The sequence below is a fragment of the Osmerus eperlanus genome, chromosome 1, assembly GCF_963692335.1.
Source record: "Osmerus eperlanus chromosome 1, fOsmEpe2.1, whole genome shotgun sequence".
In the NCBI taxonomy this organism is placed as follows: domain Eukaryota; kingdom Metazoa; phylum Chordata; class Actinopteri; order Osmeriformes; family Osmeridae; genus Osmerus; species Osmerus eperlanus.
This window is the reverse complement of record NC_085018.1, coordinates 23,940,915-23,961,157: the sequence shown is the minus strand read 5'-3', so window position 1 is coordinate 23,961,157 and position 20,243 is coordinate 23,940,915. Positions and strand designations below refer to the sequence as shown.

General features: G+C 45.3%; 3 protein-coding genes across 5 annotated transcripts in view; 1 reads left to right on the top strand and 2 right to left on the bottom strand.

Moving 5' to 3' along the window:
* Positions 1-7,599, top strand: part of tmcc1b (transmembrane and coiled-coil domain family 1b) — a 10,888-nt gene extending 3,289 nt beyond the window's left edge. Inside the window, exons 2-8 of one of the 3 annotated variants that reach the window (XM_062471644.1) lie at positions 392-435; positions 1,283-2,063; positions 4,212-4,631; positions 4,864-4,956; positions 5,086-5,570; positions 5,898-6,033; positions 6,208-7,599. In XM_062471644.1, coding sequence (XP_062327628.1) covers positions 1,467-2,063; positions 4,212-4,631; positions 4,864-4,956; positions 5,086-5,570; positions 5,898-6,033; positions 6,208-6,522 — 2,046 coding nt within the window. In that variant the 5' untranslated portion in view covers positions 392-435; positions 1,283-1,466 and the 3' untranslated portion in view covers positions 6,523-7,599. The remainder of the gene's footprint in view (positions 1-391; positions 436-1,282; positions 2,064-4,211; positions 4,632-4,863; positions 4,957-5,085; positions 5,571-5,897; positions 6,034-6,207) is intronic. The other 2 variants (XM_062471661.1, XM_062471652.1) reach the window with 2 other exon arrangements.
* A 752-nt stretch (positions 7,600-8,351) lies between these two features.
* LOC134028159 (protein B4) lies at positions 8,352-10,181 on the bottom strand. The gene is made up of 7 exons (XM_062471550.1): positions 10,017-10,181; positions 9,710-9,936; positions 9,480-9,594; positions 9,325-9,356; positions 8,985-9,090; positions 8,839-8,882; positions 8,352-8,740 (listed from the first exon to the last, which is right to left on the bottom strand). Exons 1-7 carry the CDS (start codon positions 10,081-10,083, stop codon positions 8,432-8,434), a joined length of 900 nt encoding a protein of 299 aa, XP_062327534.1. The 5' UTR covers positions 10,084-10,181; the 3' UTR covers positions 8,352-8,431.
* Positions 10,182-10,389: 208 nt separating this feature from the next.
* Positions 10,390-20,243, bottom strand: part of LOC134028206 (voltage-dependent calcium channel subunit alpha-2/delta-3-like) — a 37,078-nt gene continuing 27,224 nt past the window's right edge. The window contains 23 exon segments of the mRNA XM_062471632.1: positions 10,390-11,358; positions 11,660-11,737; positions 11,990-12,107; positions 12,505-12,622; positions 13,272-13,327; positions 13,429-13,469; positions 13,806-13,881; positions 14,194-14,264; positions 14,412-14,474; positions 14,651-14,695; positions 14,852-14,913; positions 15,012-15,089; positions 15,236-15,357; positions 15,542-15,637; positions 15,823-15,916; positions 16,166-16,263; positions 16,364-16,409; positions 16,684-16,751; positions 17,095-17,156; positions 17,245-17,316; positions 17,534-17,617; positions 19,713-19,787; positions 20,095-20,175. Of these exon segments, the coding sequence (XP_062327616.1) occupies positions 11,266-11,358; positions 11,660-11,737; positions 11,990-12,107; positions 12,505-12,622; positions 13,272-13,327; positions 13,429-13,469; positions 13,806-13,881; positions 14,194-14,264; positions 14,412-14,474; positions 14,651-14,695; positions 14,852-14,913; positions 15,012-15,089; positions 15,236-15,357; positions 15,542-15,637; positions 15,823-15,916; positions 16,166-16,263; positions 16,364-16,409; positions 16,684-16,751; positions 17,095-17,156; positions 17,245-17,316; positions 17,534-17,617; positions 19,713-19,787; positions 20,095-20,175 (1,797 nt within the window). The 3' untranslated portion in view covers positions 10,390-11,265.

Sequence of the window (20,243 nt, the reverse complement as noted above, 5' to 3'; positions counted from 1 at the left end):
TAGCCAATAAGCTGTGTTCTCATCAGATATCATCTTTTATTTTTTGGGCTCACTGGTCAATTGCTGCTTTTGAGGCCTATGATTTGGTGTTGGTGCAGGGTCTGTTATTAACTAGTCATTGACTCTTTGGTACTTAGTACGTCAGGTGCAACTTCAAGTAATGGTCAGTGTTTGACCATCCGAAACACTTCAGTTCGTAATTGTTGCAGAGACTGGGCCACAGTAGATTCTGATATTGTCCAGTAAAAAATTGCAATAAATAAAGATTGGAACAGCCAAACAAAAAATCGATAAATGTATGCAACTGTACCGGTTTAATACGTTGTGTATAAACTTCATCCAGTTTGCTCCAATTGAGATTGTTGTCTCATGTTGACCTCCTCCTCTGCAGCAAACCCTGAGCTTTGAGTCAGAAGAGGAAAGGCTGGACGAATGGTAAGCTGCCCCTTTCACTCTCTATCTCGTCTCTACATCTCTGTCTTCTTCTGCTGTTTCTTTCATCAGTCTGTCAGAGTGCTCGTATAGGGCTCCTTTAAAGCACCTGCAGTGTTGTCACTTTGAAGCTCTTCAAGCAGAATGCGGTGGATATTTCAGGTGTCCTGGTCCACACAAAACGAAACAAAACGTTTCACTCTCATCATCCGACTCTTTTAGTGCTCCATTGCTTTCCATCAGTCTTATTATTATTACCACTGCCATCATCCAAATCTTTTGAATGTACTCATTTTTACGAGGCCATTTCTGAAATGTCTTGAATTAGATAACCACTAGAATCCTACCCAAAACATAATCCAAATGGCACTTTGAATAGGCATGGCTTTACATATTGTGTAATTACTTGACTTAAATGCCTAAGGATATTTGACTATATAAAAAAATATATATATCAAGCATTTCAGAATTTTGTAATTATTATTTAATGTAGTCATTAGTTTTAGCCTACACCATGCTTTATTATTGAGGAATTACTTTTTTAAATTGTAGAATTTTTATTCTAATATTGTTTTTAGTCACAGTGGGTCGTGGTCATTTGAGACATGTTGCTTGGTCATGTGACTGGATTAGGCTAATTCGAACTTTTCTTGAACTAATACAATACAATACGTTTATCAACTGAATACACCAATTCAGTTGGAAAGTAAAGACAACTTCAAAGTCAAGCCTCCATGTCTCAAAGCCAGCCCAGACACTGCTGCCTAATGTTATATTTTGCTGCTGTTTCTTTTTCTTTACCAGCCACTGCTGCACATCATAATCCATTTTTATTTTCCTTCTGTGGTAGACAAGCATGACTTTGAGTCAGTCTGCAGATGCATGTACGCTGGCAGGGCCCATCTGAGCACCACCAACCCCCAAGCCTCTCGGCTTTGAACCCCCTCTCCCCGAGAGGGGGGTGTGGTGGCGGGGCATAGCTAAACCCCTGCACCCCCGAGTTGAACTCACCCCCGCGAACCTGGCGCCCTCTGATGGATCAGGCTAGTAGTGAGCCAGAGGAGCCGGACACTGGCGGCCGACCGGAGCTGGAGGGTGGCAGGAGGGCGTCCGAATCTATGTCCAAAATTACCCACAATGCCCTGGAGAACATGGGGGCCCTGGGCCACGGCCTGAAGCAGCTCTTCCAGCCCCAGCGGCGCCGCTCTTCAGTCTCGCCGCACGACGCTGCAGCCTCCTCCTACTCCACCGGCGCCCCGCCCCCTGAGCCCCCCGATGGGGGGCCAGAGGTCGGGGACGCCCCCGGCCCCCCGGCCGGCCTTCCGGACTCTGACCCCCACGCTGCTTCCGCCCCCCCCGCAGCTTTGAGTCGCGTCCTGCAGCAGATCAGAGGCCCCCCCATGATGAAGCGAGGAACCAGCCTGCAGAGCCGGCGAGGCAAGGCGGGGGGAACCGGGGACCCCCCCCAAAAAGGTAGCCCCCAGACCCACCGGCGCAGCACCCAGGAGGCCCTGCTGCAAGTGGGGAGGCCACGGTCTTCCTCCACTACGGACACGCCCAGCAGCCCTGCCATCACTGACAGCCTGATGCTGCTGACCTCTGGGTACCACTCCACAGAGGAGCAGGACAGGGTGAGTCTCCAGCAGGCCTCGTCACTAGGGCAGTTGGAAGCCGAGTATAAGCGTTACACAAATAAAATTAACATTAGTGACACTAGTGCACTTTTCTGTGTGAAAAGTATTGGCTGATATTGATATGAATATTACTAAGAACGATATTGGTAAACACCAGTATAATTTATAGACATCTGTATTTACTTTTAAGAAATGATGTGTAACAACTACAAAGAGATATAAATAGCCTGTGTGACGTAGGTCATTGTTACTATAATTACTATAAACTTACTATAAATCCCTGAACACCAGAGCTTAATGAAGACCTTTCACAGTCAACATGATAACACTAGAGGAGGGGGTGTTTTTAAATCCACTATTGGAATTCCCACAGGCTGTAACCCTAGTACCTAGTCCGTCCTCACAAAAAACACACCACACACCCCCCAGGAATTAATATTTTCACTTTGAATCACAGTGTATCACTGATCACCATAAAGAGGAGCCATTATTAGAGAGTATATTTACAATGGGCTTTTCAGTTTATATCAATATGATTTTTACAAAACATTAACTTATTTGCCTTGGAACCCCTTCTTAACATTTTACGGTAAATCTGTTCTTCTTATTTGACTATTTGTAGGTCCACATAAGGTGTCTGTACTGTGGACTAGGCTGCAAGTCGCTTTAAAACAGGGAAGTGTAGCTTGCCCATCTTAGTATCGCATCAAAAACAACAGTCAAGTAATAAAACGGATGCTCTAGTAAACAGCACATTTGCCATAACGGATGTTATTTTTAAGCACAAGGACAGATTCTAGGCTTTATATTTTATAATCAAAGCCTGTAATTACTGGTATTAGTACTGGTATTGGTCAGTATAAATCTGTGAATCCCACACATTTTAGGGTCTGTATCATTAACGTATTATATTATATACTATTATATTTTAGGTGTGTGGTGTAACATTTTGGGGATGACTGACTTTGAAAACATTTTTGTGTCCAACAACAAGAGCCAGGACACCAATGCTGTCTGTGCTGGCAATTTTGAGTCTATGTTCAAATATACCTGGAGTGTAAGTTGAATGTTTAGAAATGGGTTCAAATGGGTTTAGTTCAAAAAGTTTACCAACCCCAAATACATCTCATGCATAATAGCAACAGCAAAGCACATGAGGAGAAAATTGCAATTGCAAAAATTGCTTGTTAAAAGGTCATCATAGGGTTTGTCTTTGGGATGGATATGGAAGGATGGACGGGGAGGGGGGGGGGGGGGGGGGAGGGGGAGTGTTTCAAAAAGAGAGTTGTGCTGTCAGTACTAGCAGGTCAGAGATTGACTGTATGGCTGGGTCACTGTGCTCTAATCCGTTCTAATTTTAGTTGTCGCTGTCTTCAAGTGTACTTGAGGTCATCCCACAGCCAGACCACAGTGTGCAGAGTAGAGGGTTTGTTCTGTGCCGTTGCTTTCAGAGTGTCAGCACCAGTGTCTGCTATGATGTCGAACAAGGCACTATAGTCAAATATTTTCTTCCTTTAAGACGGGTAGCTCAAGTATCGATCTAAAAATGCCATCAGTCACTGCCTGTTACGCAGTGCACTTAAATGTGTATCGACTTCAAGTCGAAACACCCCTTGCATATAATGTTGCATCCAGTCATTGACTATAGCTACCTTTTTAAACATCGTACACCCACACAGTCCATTTGCTGTGGTCGATGGCACAGCCAGAGCTTCTGAGCAGTAAGTATCTGTCGGTAAGGCTGAGGGTAAGCCGTTCGGTCAACACAGCACTAATCACCCTCCAGCTCAGTAATTAACTTGCCTTAGCAAAGTGTCTGTCAGAGCGGAGCAGAGCAGTCTAGACCACGCTGTGTATTGAGTGACTCAATCGCTGTCATTCTTAGAGAGGGCATTAACAGTCCATTCCTGAAGCCTCCTGCTAGCTGTTTGTTTCAGTATATAACCAGTGAGTTCAGTATAACCAGTAACCAATAATGCAGCCAAAATACGTTTACAACCAGGGTTGCAGCCAACATACATAATACATAAATTTTTGTTAAAAATAAAATCTTTGAGCTGCTTTTACCGTCCTTATCCCACGTTTTGATTGAATTTGTTCTTTCAAATGTTCATTCTCTCATCGTCCCTTCCCCACCGTGATCAGTTGGACCGTGCTGATGGCTCCGGCCCTGCCGTGTCGCCCAACGCCCTCTCCTACGCCCCGGACGGCTACGACGCGGTGGACACCACCCCAGACCCCCAGCGCACCAAGCAGGCCATCGCCCAGCTGCAGCAGAAGATCCTCAAGCTCACGGAGCAGATCAAGATCGAGCAGACGGCCCGAGACGACAACGTGGCCGAGTACCTGAAGCTGGCCAACAACGCGGACAAGCAGCAGAGCGCTCGCATCAAGCAGGTGTTCGAGAAGAAGAACCAGAAGTCGGCGCAGACCATCCAGCACCTGCAGAGGAAGCTGGAGCACTGCCACAGGAAGCTCAGGGAGGTGGAACACAACGGGATCCCGCGTCAGCCCAAAGACGTGTTCCGGGACATGCACCAGGGCCTCAAAGACGTGGGGGCAAAGGTTTGTACTGAGGGGGAGGAGGGGGGGGGGGGTCACACGATCGCCTGCGTTGCGTTTTGTCGTTCTTTGTGTCACGAAACGTGTTTTCCAGGAGAACGTTTCATCTGTGTTGTATTTCCCTAGAGTAGGATCAGCAGCCCCATGTTATTGCGTAGTTTCAGCCTTGCTTTTAACTCGGGAGCAACACACAGCCAGTGGGGGTTGTCTCAATGTCAGTCTGTCTTCCATCCAGTGTCTCCCACGAAACTGCCCACTCGACCCACTGCACTCCCTCCTCCCCGCTCCCCTGCTGACGCCCCAAGCACAGAAAGTTAGATCTGGCGCAGTGAGTTGAATGAATGGATGGACATCATGGAGATTGGGAGATTTGAGAAAATTCAAGGTCACGTCACATCCGATCTGAGGCAGTGTCCTACCCTTTCAGTGACTTCCTTCTCAACTCTGCACCCTGCAGGTGACAGGAGGGCTCTCCAGCTTCTCCCACGCCACCCACTCTGCAGCCGGAGCCGTGGTTTCCAAGCCCAGGGAGATCGCCTCCCTCATCCGCAACAAGTTCGGAAGCGCAGACAACATCGCCGGCCTCAAGGACTCCCTCGACGAGCCCCAGGGCGAGGACGGGGTCGGGGGCAGTGGCCCCAGGACCCTGGGGGGTGGACAGATGCAGTCCAGCCCCAAATACGGCAGCGAGGACGACTGCTCCAGTGCCACCTCTGGCTCAGCAGGGGGCAACAGCCTCACAGGGGCCCCCGGGGGCCCCCCCAGCTCCAAAGGCAACACTCTGGAGCACGGACAGATGTCGGGCTTCGACACGCTTCTCCACGAGGTCCAGGAGCTCCGGGAAAACCAGGGTCGTCTGGAAGAGTCCCTGGACAACCTGAAGGCTCATTACCAAAGGGACTATACCATGATCATGCAGGCCCTGCAAGAGGAGAGGTACAGGTAGGTCACAAGGGGTGGGAATCTTTTGGTACCTCACAATTAGATTAGAATCGATTCTTGGGGTCACGAATCGATTAAAAATCGATACTCGATGTTTTGAGATTTTTAATCAATATGTTTTATTTTTTACATTTCTGAATCGATGTGAATTGCTAGAAGACTGAATCGCGATTCAAATGTGAATCGATTTTTCCTCCACCCCTATAGGTCACCGCTGTCAACAACGCTATAGATCATTGTTTTTGGAGGGTTGATAGGAAGTCGCCCCTCAGTGATGGCAAACGTCCCCCTTCCTCTTGTCGTGCCTGATCTCCGTTTTCTTCACAGGTGCGAACGATTAGAGGAGCAACTTAACGACTTAACTGAGCTGCACCAGAACGAGATCCTGAACCTGAAGCAGGAGCTGGCCAGCATGGAGGAGAAGATAGCCTATCAGTCTTACGAGCGTGCGAGAGACATTCAGGTCTGTCTCGTCATCTGTCATATCATGCAACATATCATTATTTTTGTCTTTTTAATTGTGTATTTTAACACAACTGTGTTATAAAAATAAACAAAACATAAACAATAAAAATATATATATATATATATAATAATTGAGACTCGAAATCATGCCCCCTCCCACCCCCGTCCACAGGAGGCGCTGGAGGCGTGCCAGACGCGCATCTCCAAGATGGAGCTGCAGCAGCAGCAGCAGCAGGTGGTGCAGCTGGAGGGGCTGGAGAACGCCACGGCTCGCACCCTGCTGGGGAAGCTCATCAACGTGCTGCTGGCCCTCATGGCCGTGCTGCTGGTCTTCGTCTCCACCGTGGCCAACTGTGTTGTCCCTCTGATGAAGACCCGTAGCCGTACGCTGTCCACGCTGCTCCTGGTGGTCCTCTTGGCGTTCCTGTGGAGGAACTGGGAGGCCATCTCTCAGTACCTGGCCCGCTTCCTGCTGCATCCCAGATGACCTGCAGGGGGAACGGGACGGAGTGTGGCACCCGCCAAAGGACTAGAGGAGGGAGGGTGGGAGTGAGGGGACTGGGGATGTGTATCTTAACGTTACTTTGACGCTTGGCGTCCTCTCCAGTCTTTCTCTGAAGGCGTTGCCGGAGGTCTGCTTTGGCTTCCCACAATGCATTTGGGGAAAGAGGCGTGGAGGGAGGACCATGAGGGATCGAGAATCTGAAGATTTCACCCATAGCCTCTGGTGCACGAGCACAGCTGAACAGATGAGAGAACTGCACACTTTATTTCTCTCTTTCAAGAGTGAATTTGTTTACACATTGATTATTTGTGTTGTTGAATCACACACACACACACCCCACCCAACCACCCCTCCTCATTGGAGAAAGTTTTAATACAGAGTTTTATCATTTAGGTTTGATTCAAGTGGTACTGATAAATGTTATGGCTGGTTTTACTGCAGTTGATCAATCAATAGTACTCGACTGTTTCATTGTTGGAGGTTATGAGTCGGTATTCTGCTCATTCTTATCCTCTGTTCTTTAATGTCCGTCTAACCTCTTAACATTTTTCACTTCCTTCTCTTTCTTTTAATCTGTTCTCTCATCTGTGTTTCTTGCTCTCTTTCGATCTCCCAAATCTCTGCCCATTTAACAAAATCTGCCAATGTCACCAAATCTTCTCTCTTCCTGCTACATACTGAAGTGAAGAATGAGGTGCGGGCTGCAGAGTAATGTGTTCATCATCGGACCAAGCAAGTGTTGGGTTCTTGACTTGTTTCTGTTGGATGAACCCCGTTTGCAACACTGGATCGGATTGGACCAGGATGATCTGAAGAGCTCTTAGTTATGGTGGGTCGTACCTGCCTGGCCCTCTAGCCGACAGGCCTCTTAGGCCCTGTCGGCTGTTCCCCTGATGAAGAATCAAAAAACGAATCTATGAACTAAATGAACATACTTGAAGAGCTGTAAAAATGCTCAAAAGACTCAGTGCTTCCGTACTGTTTCCCTTAGCGCTGATGAAATGGTAACTTTTTAGTTTATTTTTTAAGATGAATAAACATGGCGTTTTAAAAATGAAATTGTGAGTCGAGTGCTTGTCTGATGTCATAAGCCAGGGCTGTCCAAACCTGCTATTGAATGTCTACCCTGTAAATTCAATCCAACCCAAGTTGTGATGAATAATTCAATGTGTCACAACTCGGCTAGTTAGAATCAGGTATGCTGGATCAGTTTCATAGACTTCAAATAACTTGGGCAGCCCTTTTACCCCATAAATGTGGACAAAAAGGCAGCATGACTCCAAATTTAGGCTGTGTATCGGTAGCAAGTCAACTGATGGGCTGCATTGCAGTTTTGAAATGTGACATTCAATCATGTCCACAAGGGGGCACTATTGCATAAAGTTTGCACAGGATATAGAAACTAATCTTCACATGAGAAAAGTTTGGTCTTGGGTGAATAAAGTATTTTAAACTTGAGAATTTAGTATGCTAGTTGTACTTACATGTAGTCATTTAGCAGACACTCTTATCCAGAGCGACTTACAGTAAGTACAGGGACATTCCCCCCGAGGCAAGTAGGGTGAAGTGCCTTGCCCAAGGACACGTCATTCTGCACGAACTGGCAACCTTCAGATTACTAGCCCGATTCTCTAACCGCTCAGCCACCTGACTCCCATACTGGCAAACCTTTAGAGTCAGGCTGCAATTGCATTAAGGCAAAACTGTCAATAGTTAAGACTCATGGAGCCAAATCTTATAGGGAATTCCCATAACACCACTGCCAAGTTTAACATTCCCAAAACCAATAAGGCAAAAATACATTATTCAACTAACTTAAAACAAGTCATCTTTATTGAAAAAGTGCATTACTAAAAACAAATATATATTTTTTGTTGGGGGGGGGGGGGGGTCAATTTTTCACTCCTTTTCCTCGTCTCCCAGGGGCAGCTTGTGTGGAGGCAGCTTCTTCCTCAACCTCAGGTTTCTTGGCCACCTTCGGTTCTGCCACCTTCGCAACCTTCGGTTCTGCCACCTTGGCAGCTTCCTTTGGTTCTGCCCCCTTGTCCTTGGCAGCTTTGGAGGCCCTCGGCACCCTGGGTTTTTTCTGCTGCTCTGTCCCCACCTCACCCTCTGCAGACCTCTTGGCCTTGGGCCTCTTGGCAGGAACGACTTTGGAGGCAGCTGCACCGGCCTTGGGGGCCTTCTTCGATTTTGAATCCTGCAACGAGGCGGTCAATCGCCCTCTGAAAGATTGATATTTATGCCCCGTCTAGGGAAGCAAACTACCAAAGCCGTAAGGGTACAAAACATTCTTACCTCAGTGGGGAGCTTTTCCTTTTTTACAGGTTCTTTCTTGGTGCCTAAAACAGATGTTATTAATGGACTTATTTTGAACTGTATTTTATGCAAGTCAAGCATTCTGGAGGTTGTGAAGGGAGCCTGCTATGATTCTGTTTCCTCACCCTTTGCAACTTTGGAGGAGGTCTTGCGCTTGGGCTCCTCCTCGCCATCAGACTTGTCCCCAGAAGCCTCAGGTGCCACTTTCGAAGCCGCCTTCGGTTTTGGATCCTGAAGAAAAAAACACTTGTTACAGACGTGGCCGCGCCTCCTTCGGAGATACACGGGACACGGCCGACGTATACATACCCAAGGAGTGAGTTTAACCGATCTACACTATAATCCGTGGAAGATATCTTTGAACTACCGTAGCATAGATGGTATTGTCAGCCAGGAGAACATGCACGTTACCAAAGAAAAATAAGTACCACCAGAAAGTAGCTTAAAATTGGTACAGAATCTTACCTTTCGCTTTTGTACTGGTTCTTCCTCAGCATCTACAAGCAATAATCAGAACATTGAAGGCATTGGCAGACCTTTCGAAATTAACCATTACTTGTGTAATGTTCTGGTGACCATACAATGTTCCCCTGCAGGGCAGCTGGAGTGCGTAGGCCTACCTTTTATCTTTTTAGTCTTTGTTTTCTTAGCTCCAGGTTCGGCAGCCATTTCGACATTGGGATCGCTGTTCTCAGATGCGGTTTTAGGCCCTTTGGCTTTTCTCTTGACTGCAAGCTAAATAAAGTTGTATTGGTCAAGCGATTAAGTTAACGCTAACTTTACCTGGCACCATCGTTTAATGGTTGTATCAATTTTTGTAGCGTTATACAACTTACTGAGGCCTACTTACACGGAAAGTTCCTTGCGCCCCACTGAAAGTAGACTTCGCTGGTCTCACGAACTCACCCCTCTCAACTCCTTTCACTACTGCCTGGCGAACCAGATACTTTAACCTTACCGAATCAATTGACGGATACTTTTCCGTTACATAATTACGTATTGCCTGTGTAGAAGACCCCTTTCTTGAATTAAGCTCGGCAATGGCTTCTTTTACCATCACCATTGTTGGGGGATGAGCTGAAAAGTAACTGTTCATTAATAAAGATCCTACACAATCTCCTACACAATGTCGTTTGGGAAAATAGACGTTGTTTTACCTGCATACTTCTTGAGATCGTCAGACATACCTTGCTCAGAAGTGGCTGCAGCTCTTTTAGGAGGCATAGCCTACTTTTCTCAAAATAAATTATGATTAGAATTCAGATTTTGTTCAACTTTAAAATATTTGCCCCTGAATTCTGTTGCTTGCCAGAGAAAATCCTACTTTTATGCCTCCCACAAATCACGTGGTTAATCACAACAGGTGTTGCCATTAAAACGCTTGGGTAACGTCGCTAAACTTGACACATCACGTCATTGAGTACAACATACTGAATGTGGAAACGTAAGCTTAACAACCACAAAATCAATGACGCAGTTGGTTCTACGTAGTTAGCCCCCTCACACACACACACACACACACACATCAATCAGAGATGAGGGACAGATGATGGAAAATAATTATTTGTGTTTATTGAACAGCTTTGTCAAAGATAGGATTAGGGAATTGGGCGCCAACATAAACGTTGATGGTAGTGTACACAGTAACATTCTTCAAAACAAGCAATTATTCATCATTTTCATATGGCAGCCAGCACAGCGGAGTCTTCTCTCGCTCGAGAGTCTTCTCGCGCTACAGAACGTACTGTTCGTTGTTTTCTTTTCTTTTTTTCATGCATATTTTTCTTTGTATGAAACGTCAGCTGCTGTAAAAATGAGAAGCAGGCAGAATAAAACAACTTTAATATTTACCTTGTTTGTTTACCTGGGATATTTGACGTTATCCCTGTCAAAGACACAATCACAGAATGCGATTCTTAAAGATAAATTCAAAAATATTTACCTCAGAAACTGGCAGATCTCACAGCAATGTGTCACTGTTTCTGGCAACGTATTGCTGATTATAGAAACTAGTCATTCAGCTGCTATTTTAGACAGTTTTATATCTTTGTCTGACTACAGTCTATTTTTTTTGTACTCTGTACCTAGAAGAAACGTTCTGTGCTGCAGCTCACTGGTTATAATCTGAGATTTTTGTTTTTGCGTTCACAGTGCATTTTTCATGGTTATTAAAGTAGCCCAACCTAAGACTGGTTTGGCACACCACTACATAATCAGTGCATTCTAATTGGCTAGTATCTCTTTTGGCGGTAAGCAAAGCGAACTCTGATTGGCCATGATACCCCCCCTTTTGTAAATGAATAGAATCAGTTCCTTATATATTGTCGGCCTCTGGAGTTACACTGTATTTTTGGCTGGTGTCTGCTTGTCTCCAGTGTTGGGTCCAGGGATGCTCAGATCTTCAGGTCACGTAGTAAGAAGAGTGGCCACTAGGGGCAGCAGCGCTGCTGTGAGTGGGGCAGCAATGCCGGTAGCTGACCCACACTCCATGGCATTCTCCTGCAGGACACACACACACACACACCCACACACACACACACACACACAGGTTTCAATGGTGTTATACTTTAATTAAAACCTGACAGAATTCTTATCATTCTAAATCACACATCTAGTCTTTCTTAGTTTCCCTCAGACAGCCTCTCTTTTACACATACACACAGAGAGATACTCACACACACGCACACACACACACACACACACACACACACACACACACACACACACACACACACACACACACACACACACACACACACACACACACACACACACACACCATGTGCTCACTATACTATACCTCTGGGTGGAAAGGATGACATGACTCAGGCCTTTTTCTGTCCTTCTGAAACTTCAGTCTATCACATTTCAAGGACTCGTTGTGTTCACAGCGGTTAAGGATGTCAACAAAAGAGCAACACAAGAAACACACACTGACCGTGAAGGTAGTTCAACAAAAACAGCTGCAGCTATGCCCTTGGCATCAACAACACAAAAACTGCAGCTAAGAGGAACAACCAGAATTCTCAAACCAAACATATACGCGATTATGCTGTTCCTCACAACAAAGTTTACTTTGAGCTACTAACAGCTCACACTGTAATTGATGAACACTCTGCGCTAATGGAAGGATATACATGATCTCAATGGGCTCCATGCTGACGACCGGGGCAGAACTACATTCGCACTTGTTGTCCACAACAACCATGAAGAGGTTACTGCTGGGAATCTGCTGAATAACAAACGACCTGGAGGAGGAGGAGAGAGTGACAGAAAGAGAGTGGGGAAAAGAGAGAAAGAGAGAAGAAAATAAAGAGTGGAGGAGAGAGTGAGAGACACATAGTGTGAGAGAGAAAGAGTGAAAGTAAGAGAGAGAGAGAGAGATAGTGAGAAAGAGAGAGGTTGAATCCCAATCTTCTTTCCTTGACTCCTTCCATCTGTTCATCTCTCCCTCCGAGGGAGAAAAACAAGACAAGCAGATAAAGAGGCAAGGAATCAACGGAAGACCGTTGAGATTCGGCTCAGCGGCCCATGCCTGGTTCAGCGCTGTCAGGACACCGCGGCTGAACAGTCACAGACCTCACACACCAACACATTTCAAACAGGAGGGCTTTTCATCTGGGGATGCACGAGGACACCTGGTACCTGGAGCAGCTCTCACACTCGATGGTGCCGGTGGTCTCCTTGATGGTGCGCTCCGATACGAAGGCAGGGTACTCTGTGTCACATGGAACCATCATGGTCTTCCCCCGGGACCTCTGGGCTACGTACAGAAAGTTAGGGTGATTAAGTGATTTTAACAGCCAAACGTACACACACAAGCATAGGACACAGGACGTGGATTACACACACACACTATATGGCTCTGGTTTGAGCAAAAACCAAGGCTTTACCTTTTTGGGGGATTTTTTGTTTTTCAATATTTCAAAAGGTATTTTTCCAAAATATTTTTACACAACCTATTGAATTTTGTAAAAGATCTTTTACAAAATATTTTTTGTAAAAGATCTTTTACAAAATATTTTTTGTAAAAGATCTTTTACAAAATATTTTGGGGAAAATATCTTTTAAAAAATAATTTTGGGGAAATATATTTAAAAAATTAATTTTGGGAAAATATATTTAAAAAAATATTTTTTCTTTTTCACACACACAGTGAAAGGAGTGGAAGGAGAGGACATGAGAGAGATGCCACCAAATACAGTTTAAAACTAAAGTAACAAGCCTGGCTTGAAAAATGTAAGAAGTAGAAAGTACAGATAAGGAATTTTAAGTAAAAAGTTGTAAATAAAATAAATTGTGAAGTAAAATACTAATGACAGAAAAATCTACTTAAGTACAGTGACAAAGTATTTGTACTTTGTTACTTCCCCTCTCTGGCAGTAAGGAATATGACCTATACACACACACACCTTTCACAGTGAGATCAACGTTCCACCAGCTGTACAGGTTAAACTCCAGTAGAAAACTACAAAGAGAACATAACACACACAATGACATTTAAATCAATACTCAGATCCTGAATTAGTTATCATTGTATCCTAGGGTGTTGGTGCTTTGATCCCTTACATGACCAGTTCAGTCAGGAACCATTTCACAACAGTGAAAGGCTGAAACAGAAGAGATCAAATGAAAGAAAAATAATTAGTAGTGTGAAATTATGGGGGCATAGTCTAAAAAGTTAGTCTGAAAAACTAGAGAAGCTGGCTATTGATGGAGGCCCCAAACACAGGTTATCATGACACTGTTTAATCAGTCTTTTGATGCCAACATCTTCATTACCTCCATGTTGTCTGGAACAACATCTACTGTCATTAATGTTGTACAACTCTGTCTGTGATATGAGACAACATCTACTGTCATTAATGTTGTCATTAATGTTAACGTAAGTGATCAATTGTCTGTGATGTGTGAAATGTGTGCATGTGGATCAGGGTGATGCTTACGTCTGATAAAGTACGAGCACTGTCGCTACTCCCGGAATAATCTTTACACACAGCCTGGTAGTCATACAGTGTGATCCTACACAGAAAATATAAGTAATTTGTTAATCAATTATAAGTATTTGTGTGTGTGTAGGTCGGTAAACCGTACCTACAACTGAGTATGTATGACAAGAAAGCATGTTCAGTTCTTTATTGTTCTTTATAAATTCGGCTTGCAGCAGAGCACAAATAAACATGATCAGTACACACATAACAGTACAACAATACAATGAGGAGAGGTAGAGAGAGAGAAAGATTAGGAAACAGAGAGAGAGACAGATTAAGGATCAGAGACAGACAGACAGACAGAGAGAGGTGATGATGAAGGAGGCGATGCATGACCCCTGACCTTTTGAAGGAGCCCATCAGAAGAAGCTTGTTCATCACAGCTCCCTCCACTTCGCCAAAGAAGAGTCCTGTCTGAGGAGGGCAGGGTGCTGTAAACACCGTTGCTGAGAGGACACACACACATGCACACACGCAAACACACACATACACTTACATGCACTCACACAAACATACATACAAATGTGCACACAAACACACAAACACATACAGAAGTGTTACCTGGGAGTAGTCTTCCGTGACCAGGATGAAGCCATTGTTGTCGATGAGGTAACACTTGATATCCTGACAGTGAAAAAAACGCAGGGTTGAATGCAAATCTTATCAAAGCAACCAGAACAGAGGACACAGGAAGTGGAACTGGAGGGGCAGGAAGTGGAACTGGAAGGACAGGAAGTGGAACTGGAAGGACAGGAAGTGGAACTGGAGGGACAGGAAGTGGGAGATGAGACGTCTCGTACCTCACTATCACAACTGATGGTGCATTTTCCATCCAGAGCAGCACACTCATTTGGAAAACAAAAAACAATGTTTTAGATAAAGTCAGTCAGTGATATGCATTATGCAATAACAATAAAGTAACAATAATAGTAATTATTAGTCATTTAAATATCTTTCGTTGCAATTGTTATATTATTATAGTACTGGGTTTGTACATATACCTGTCGACTGGCAGTCCAGAATTTTCTTTGGAAGAATTCCAACTTCATTTGGATCCCCACAGCTGACAAACACACAAACAAGCACACAACTCTTAGACCATGCCCACCCGAGGAACCCAAAACAAACACAACACAAAACCTCCTCACTTTACAAACTCACCAGCAACGATGGGGGACTTTCTGTCATCCAGTAGCTGGATGGCAGTGCTGGCCAGAACAACACTCTTATTCTCTGACGCTGCCAAGATAAGGACACACCAATCATCAAAAAGTTACATTCTGTCAATGAAAGACAGCACACCTGAGGGTGAAAGTGACACTTGCAACAAGAGATTCATCCATGGAAAAGCCGGTGTTGTCACGGTAACCGAAGCAGGCCGGTACCTGAGCCAAAGGGGATGGAGTACACGAAGGTTCCAGGAACCTGTTCCGCTGCTCGTTTGTACCACAGAGGGAAGTGGTCCGCATTGAACACCCCCTCTTTGTCCTCAGCTGTCAGGAAGTCCCTGAGGAGAAACAGGAAGTAGGGGGAGGAGACCGGCACACAAACAGTTAGAACGGTTGATCCCATTCAGAAGAAGCTGCGTTGACCGACAACAACAAAAAAGATTGATTCAAAACGATTTGGTTGTTCTGTTGTTTATATTTGCATTGCCAATCAAAGCACTGAGTCAAATGTGTTCTGCTCACTGATTGGACAGGTGCTCTGGGACAACAAACAGGTTGGTCCTGGACAGTCCAGTGCGTGTTCCCAGGTAGGCGATCTCTACCCCTTTGTCTGAGTTCCTGCATGAGACGGACAGCAACAACTTCAACACGTATCAAGTGAAAACTCATCACAGTTTTGATGTGACCCTTTTGGTTGTGAGATGTTTTGTTGTGAGTGTATCAGTGTGTTTCTAAGTGTGTGTATGTTTCTAGGTGTGCGTGTGTGTGTTTCTAGGTGTGTTTGTGTGTGTGAGAGTGCTCACTCAGACTTGTTGAGGGCCAGTCCAGTCCAGTAGGCCTCCAGAGGGGCTGTGACCACAGCGTCAAACAACACTTCCTGTATCAGCTCTCTGTCACCTGGAACAGGAACACTTCAGTCACAAACTATCCTACGCTCAACCTCTCCCGCCCCCCTCTCTTTCACACACACACACAAACCCACATGCACAAACATGCATGCACATACTGTACACCCACGCTAAAATTCTGTACACACACTGTAAAATGGGATGATGTCATTCCATGTCAAAACTCAGATTAATTATCTGTTCGGGTTATATAATCTGTCAACGCAGCATATGGGAGGCTGAGATCGGCATCACTCACATTTGAGATGAGGCCTACGACCCGTCAGGTAGAGTTTGATGGCCTGGATCTGGGTGAGGTAGCGGTGCTCATGCTGCTCATCTGTGTTGCAGTAAGTCCTGTGGTGGACACATACAAAACACAAACACACAGTGTGTTACACACATAGTGAGAACTCTTATAACGCATGAATGAACATCTTCCAAAGTCCTGCATTACCATTCATCTGCCAGGGCGACATCTGGCTGTTCTAGGTCATGGAGTCCTGAAAGACACACACACACACACACAGACCGCACAGATACACCCCCCCCCCACACACACACACACACACACACATACACAAACATCAGCGACGCTTCAGCTATGACAATCTGTAGGCATGGATGAAGTTTCTGCACTGGCCAACCGTCCATTAGAACACAGAATGTGTTGGATGTGAGGAGAAAGGAGGTGTGTATAGCATGTGTATGTGGCATTCAGAAGATAGTTTGTGTGTATGTGGTGTGTGTGTGTGTCTGTCTGGGCTCTTGTCTCACCTGCCTCTACAGACACGTTTCCCCTGAAGAAGTATTTGCCATGTCCTCTGGACAGAGCCACACCAACACTGAACACAGAAGCCAAGGAGAATGACTCATTTGTAAAGACACACTTCATTAAATAATAATATACACAGCATATATGTGACCATTTATAGAGTAAACACACCTTGTAAATACACTGTTATTTATTATAGTAAGAATCGTCCATTTACATTTAGCAGACGCTCTTATCCAGAGCGACTTACAGTAAGTACAGGGACATTCCCCCCGAGGCAAGTAGGGTGAAGTGCCTTGCCCAAGGACACAACGTCATTTGACACGGCCAGGAATCGAACCAGCGACCTTCTGATTACTAGCCCGATTCTCTAACCGCTCAGCCACCTGACTCCACTCCATTTCTTCACCCACCTGAACGGCGTCCCTTTGATGTCAGTGTAGTAGTAATCGTTGTGCATTTTCAGCACGCGTTTCTGAAGGAGGAAAGGAAAGAGAGTGAGATCGCACGGTCTACGATCTCAGTCCTTCATATCTTCTTCATTATTCTACTTCTTCTCTCACCCCCTTGTCCACGGTCTTCTTCACCTCCATGGAGAAGGTTCCGGTCTTCCTGTTCACCATGGCGCTCCGCAACTGAGACACACATACGAGTCACCATGACGACGTAACAACCGAACATATGAAAGTCTGCTCAGAATGTCCTTTCACGTGCCAACGATGCTAGTTCAACCACAGCTTTCTAATCACATTTTGATCATTTAAAATTATTATATTTGACTGGTACTGTAACTATTTCAGAAGTTAGTATGTACTGAGTATGTGTGTGTTTAAATGTGTGTGTGTAACGTACAAAGTCGTCCTTGTCCTCCCACTCCACCTCAGACAGGTCCACGCTGCTGTAGTTCGGCTTCCTTCTCTTCTGGCCCTGCTGGTACTGCACACACACACACACACACATGTACACACCCACACGCCTTCTTATTTCTGTCACCGATGGCAAACTTGGAAAGCATTTTTCCTTTTTCATGCATGTCAGAAATCCACTTTGGTCAAATCAGACTCCATCCTGCCAAAACGTTTATTGGATAAACAAAACATCGACACATCAAATCTCTAGTCCACTACTACTCAGTATTCTCTGTTTCACCATTACAACAGACTCATCACAGACATAATAACAGCTACAGGCACAGAGATACACTCACAGAAACCACATTGACAGCTAAGCACAGAGAATAGATACGGTACTGTACACGGACACACACACTCACCACACACACACACACACACACACACAGCTTCACTAGCACATTTTCCCAGTGGAACGGGGCGTCCCAGAGTGTGTGAGTGGCTGTGAATGTGTTCTCTCTCTCACTGGGACTGTTACCTCTGGTTAGGGCCAGGCCAGGCAGCCCTATGATTGGCCAATATCCCTGCATGCATACACCAGAGGAAAAGGTGGGATTACTGACCATGCAGGCCCATACGCACACACACACACACACACACACACACTGACCATGCAGACCCACTGAACCTCCTAGCTGCTCTGTGTCACACACACACATATTAGATGTGTGTAGATATATTCAGGCACACCCATGTCAGGTTACAGAGTTGCTCCACTGAGATTGTTCATTTCAACAGTAAACAGTGTCAGACAGTGATAATGATACTAGAGTTAGCCGTTCTGTGAGTGAGCAGAACTGTAACTACAGCTAATGGATGTTCTACATATCATTGATACAATTATTGAATACAATGTAAACTTTCAGCTTTCTAAAATTCTGGGGGCATGCTACTGTGATGGCTTGGGGCCAAGTGTGTGGTGAACGTTTGTTGTTGACAGAGTGTGTGTTGTTGACAGAGTGTGTGTTGTTGACAGAGTGTGTGTTGGAGACAGAGTGTGTGTTGTTGACAGAGTGTGTGTTGTTGACAGAGTGTGTGTTGGAGACAGAGTGTGTGTTGTTGACAGAGTGTGTGTTGGAGACAGAGTGTGTGTTGTTGACAGAGTGTGTGTTGGAGACAGAGTGTGTGTTGTTGACAGAGTGTGTGTTGTTGACAGAGTGTGTGTTGGAGACAGAGTGTGTGTTGTTGACAGAGTGTGTGTTGTTGACAGAGTGTGTGTTGGAGACAGAGTGTGTGTTGGAGACAGAGTGTGTGTTGGAGACAGAGTGTGTGTTGTTGACAGAGTGTGTGTTGTTGACAGAGTGTGTGTTGGAGACAGAGTGTGTGTTGTTGACAGAGTGTGTGTTGTTGACAGAGTGTGTGTTGGAGACAGAGTGTGTGTTGTTGACAGAGTGTGTGTTGGAGACAGAGTGTGTGTTGGAGACAGAGTGTGTGTTGTTGACAGAGTGTGTGTTGGAGACAGAGTGTGTGTTGTTGACAGAGTGTGTGTTGGAGACAGAGTGTGTGTTGTTGACAGAGTGTGTGTTGTTGACAGAGTGTGTGTTGGAGACAGAGTGTGTGTTGTTGACAGAGTGTGTGTTGTTGACAGAGTGTGTGTTGGAGACAGAGTGTGTGTTGGAGACAGAGTGTGTGTTGGAGACAGAGTGTGTGTTGTTGACAGAGTGTGTGTTGTTGACAGAGTGTGTGTTGGAGACAGAGTGTGTGTTGTTGACAGAGTGTGTGTTGGAGACAGAGTGTGTGTTGGAGACAGAGTGTGTGTTGGAGACAGAGTGTGTGTTGTTGACAGAGTGTGTGTTGGAGACAGAGTGTGTGTTGTTGACAGAGTGTGTGTTGTTGACAGAGTGTGTGTTGGAGACAGAGTGTGTGTTGTTGACAGAGTGTGTGTTGTTGACAGAGTGTGTGTTGGAGACAGAGTGTGTGTTGTTGACAGAGTGTGTGTTGTTGACAGAGTGTGTGTTGGAGACAGAGTGTGTGTTGTTGACAGAGTGTGTGTTGGAGACAGAGTGTGTGTTGGAGACAGAGTGTGTGTTGTTGACAGAGTGTGTGTTGTTGACAGAGTGTGTGTTGGAGACAGAGTGTGTGTTGGAGACAGAGTGTGTGTTGGAGACAGAGTGTGTTACCAGAGGCCTCAGGTCCGGGTGGGTGAGGATGTAGCCGTTGTTAGTGATGGCAAACGCATATCCATGGATCCCCAGCTTGAAAAACACAAAAAACATTGGGCTCCAGTAAGACAAGTTCCTTAGTTTTGGTCGATTTTTTCACTGTTGTCAAGCACCATTTCTTAAAATGAGTCACACCGTTAAGCTAAATATGAATAAAACTCTTAAAATATCTCTCTATTGCTCTTTCTCTCTCTCTCTCTCTCTCTCTCTCTCTCTCTCTCTCTCTCTCTCTCTCTCTCTCTCTCTCTCTCTCTCTCTCTCTATCTCTCTCTATCTCTCTCTCACACACACACACACCAAATGCAGAAAAACCCAAGGCATCATGTGGAGGGTACAGTACCATGTGTTTTGGGATGATCTTCATCAGTTCTTGGAGGGGGATGTCTGTGCCCACGACCCCTAGCAGAATACCTTGGTTCTTCTGTACGGATAGAAGACATCACAACAGACTTGATTTGAAGGGCCCTTTTTACAAGCAATGTCACAAAG

Bases quoted from the DNA above. Each gene is read 5' to 3' on its own strand.
- LOC134028159 (XM_062471550.1), bottom strand. From the start codon at position 10,083: ATGCCTCCTAAAAGAGCTGCAGCCACTTCTGAGCAAGGTATGTCTGAC. The intron at 8,883-8,984 runs GTGAGGAAACAG...CATCTGTTTTAG, and splicing joins CTCCTCCAAAGTTGCAAAGG to GCACCAAGAAAGAACCTGTA. The intron at 8,741-8,838 runs GTAAGAATGTTT...GCCTCGTTGCAG, and splicing joins AGGAAAAGCTCCCCACTGAG to GATTCAAAATCGAAGAAGGC.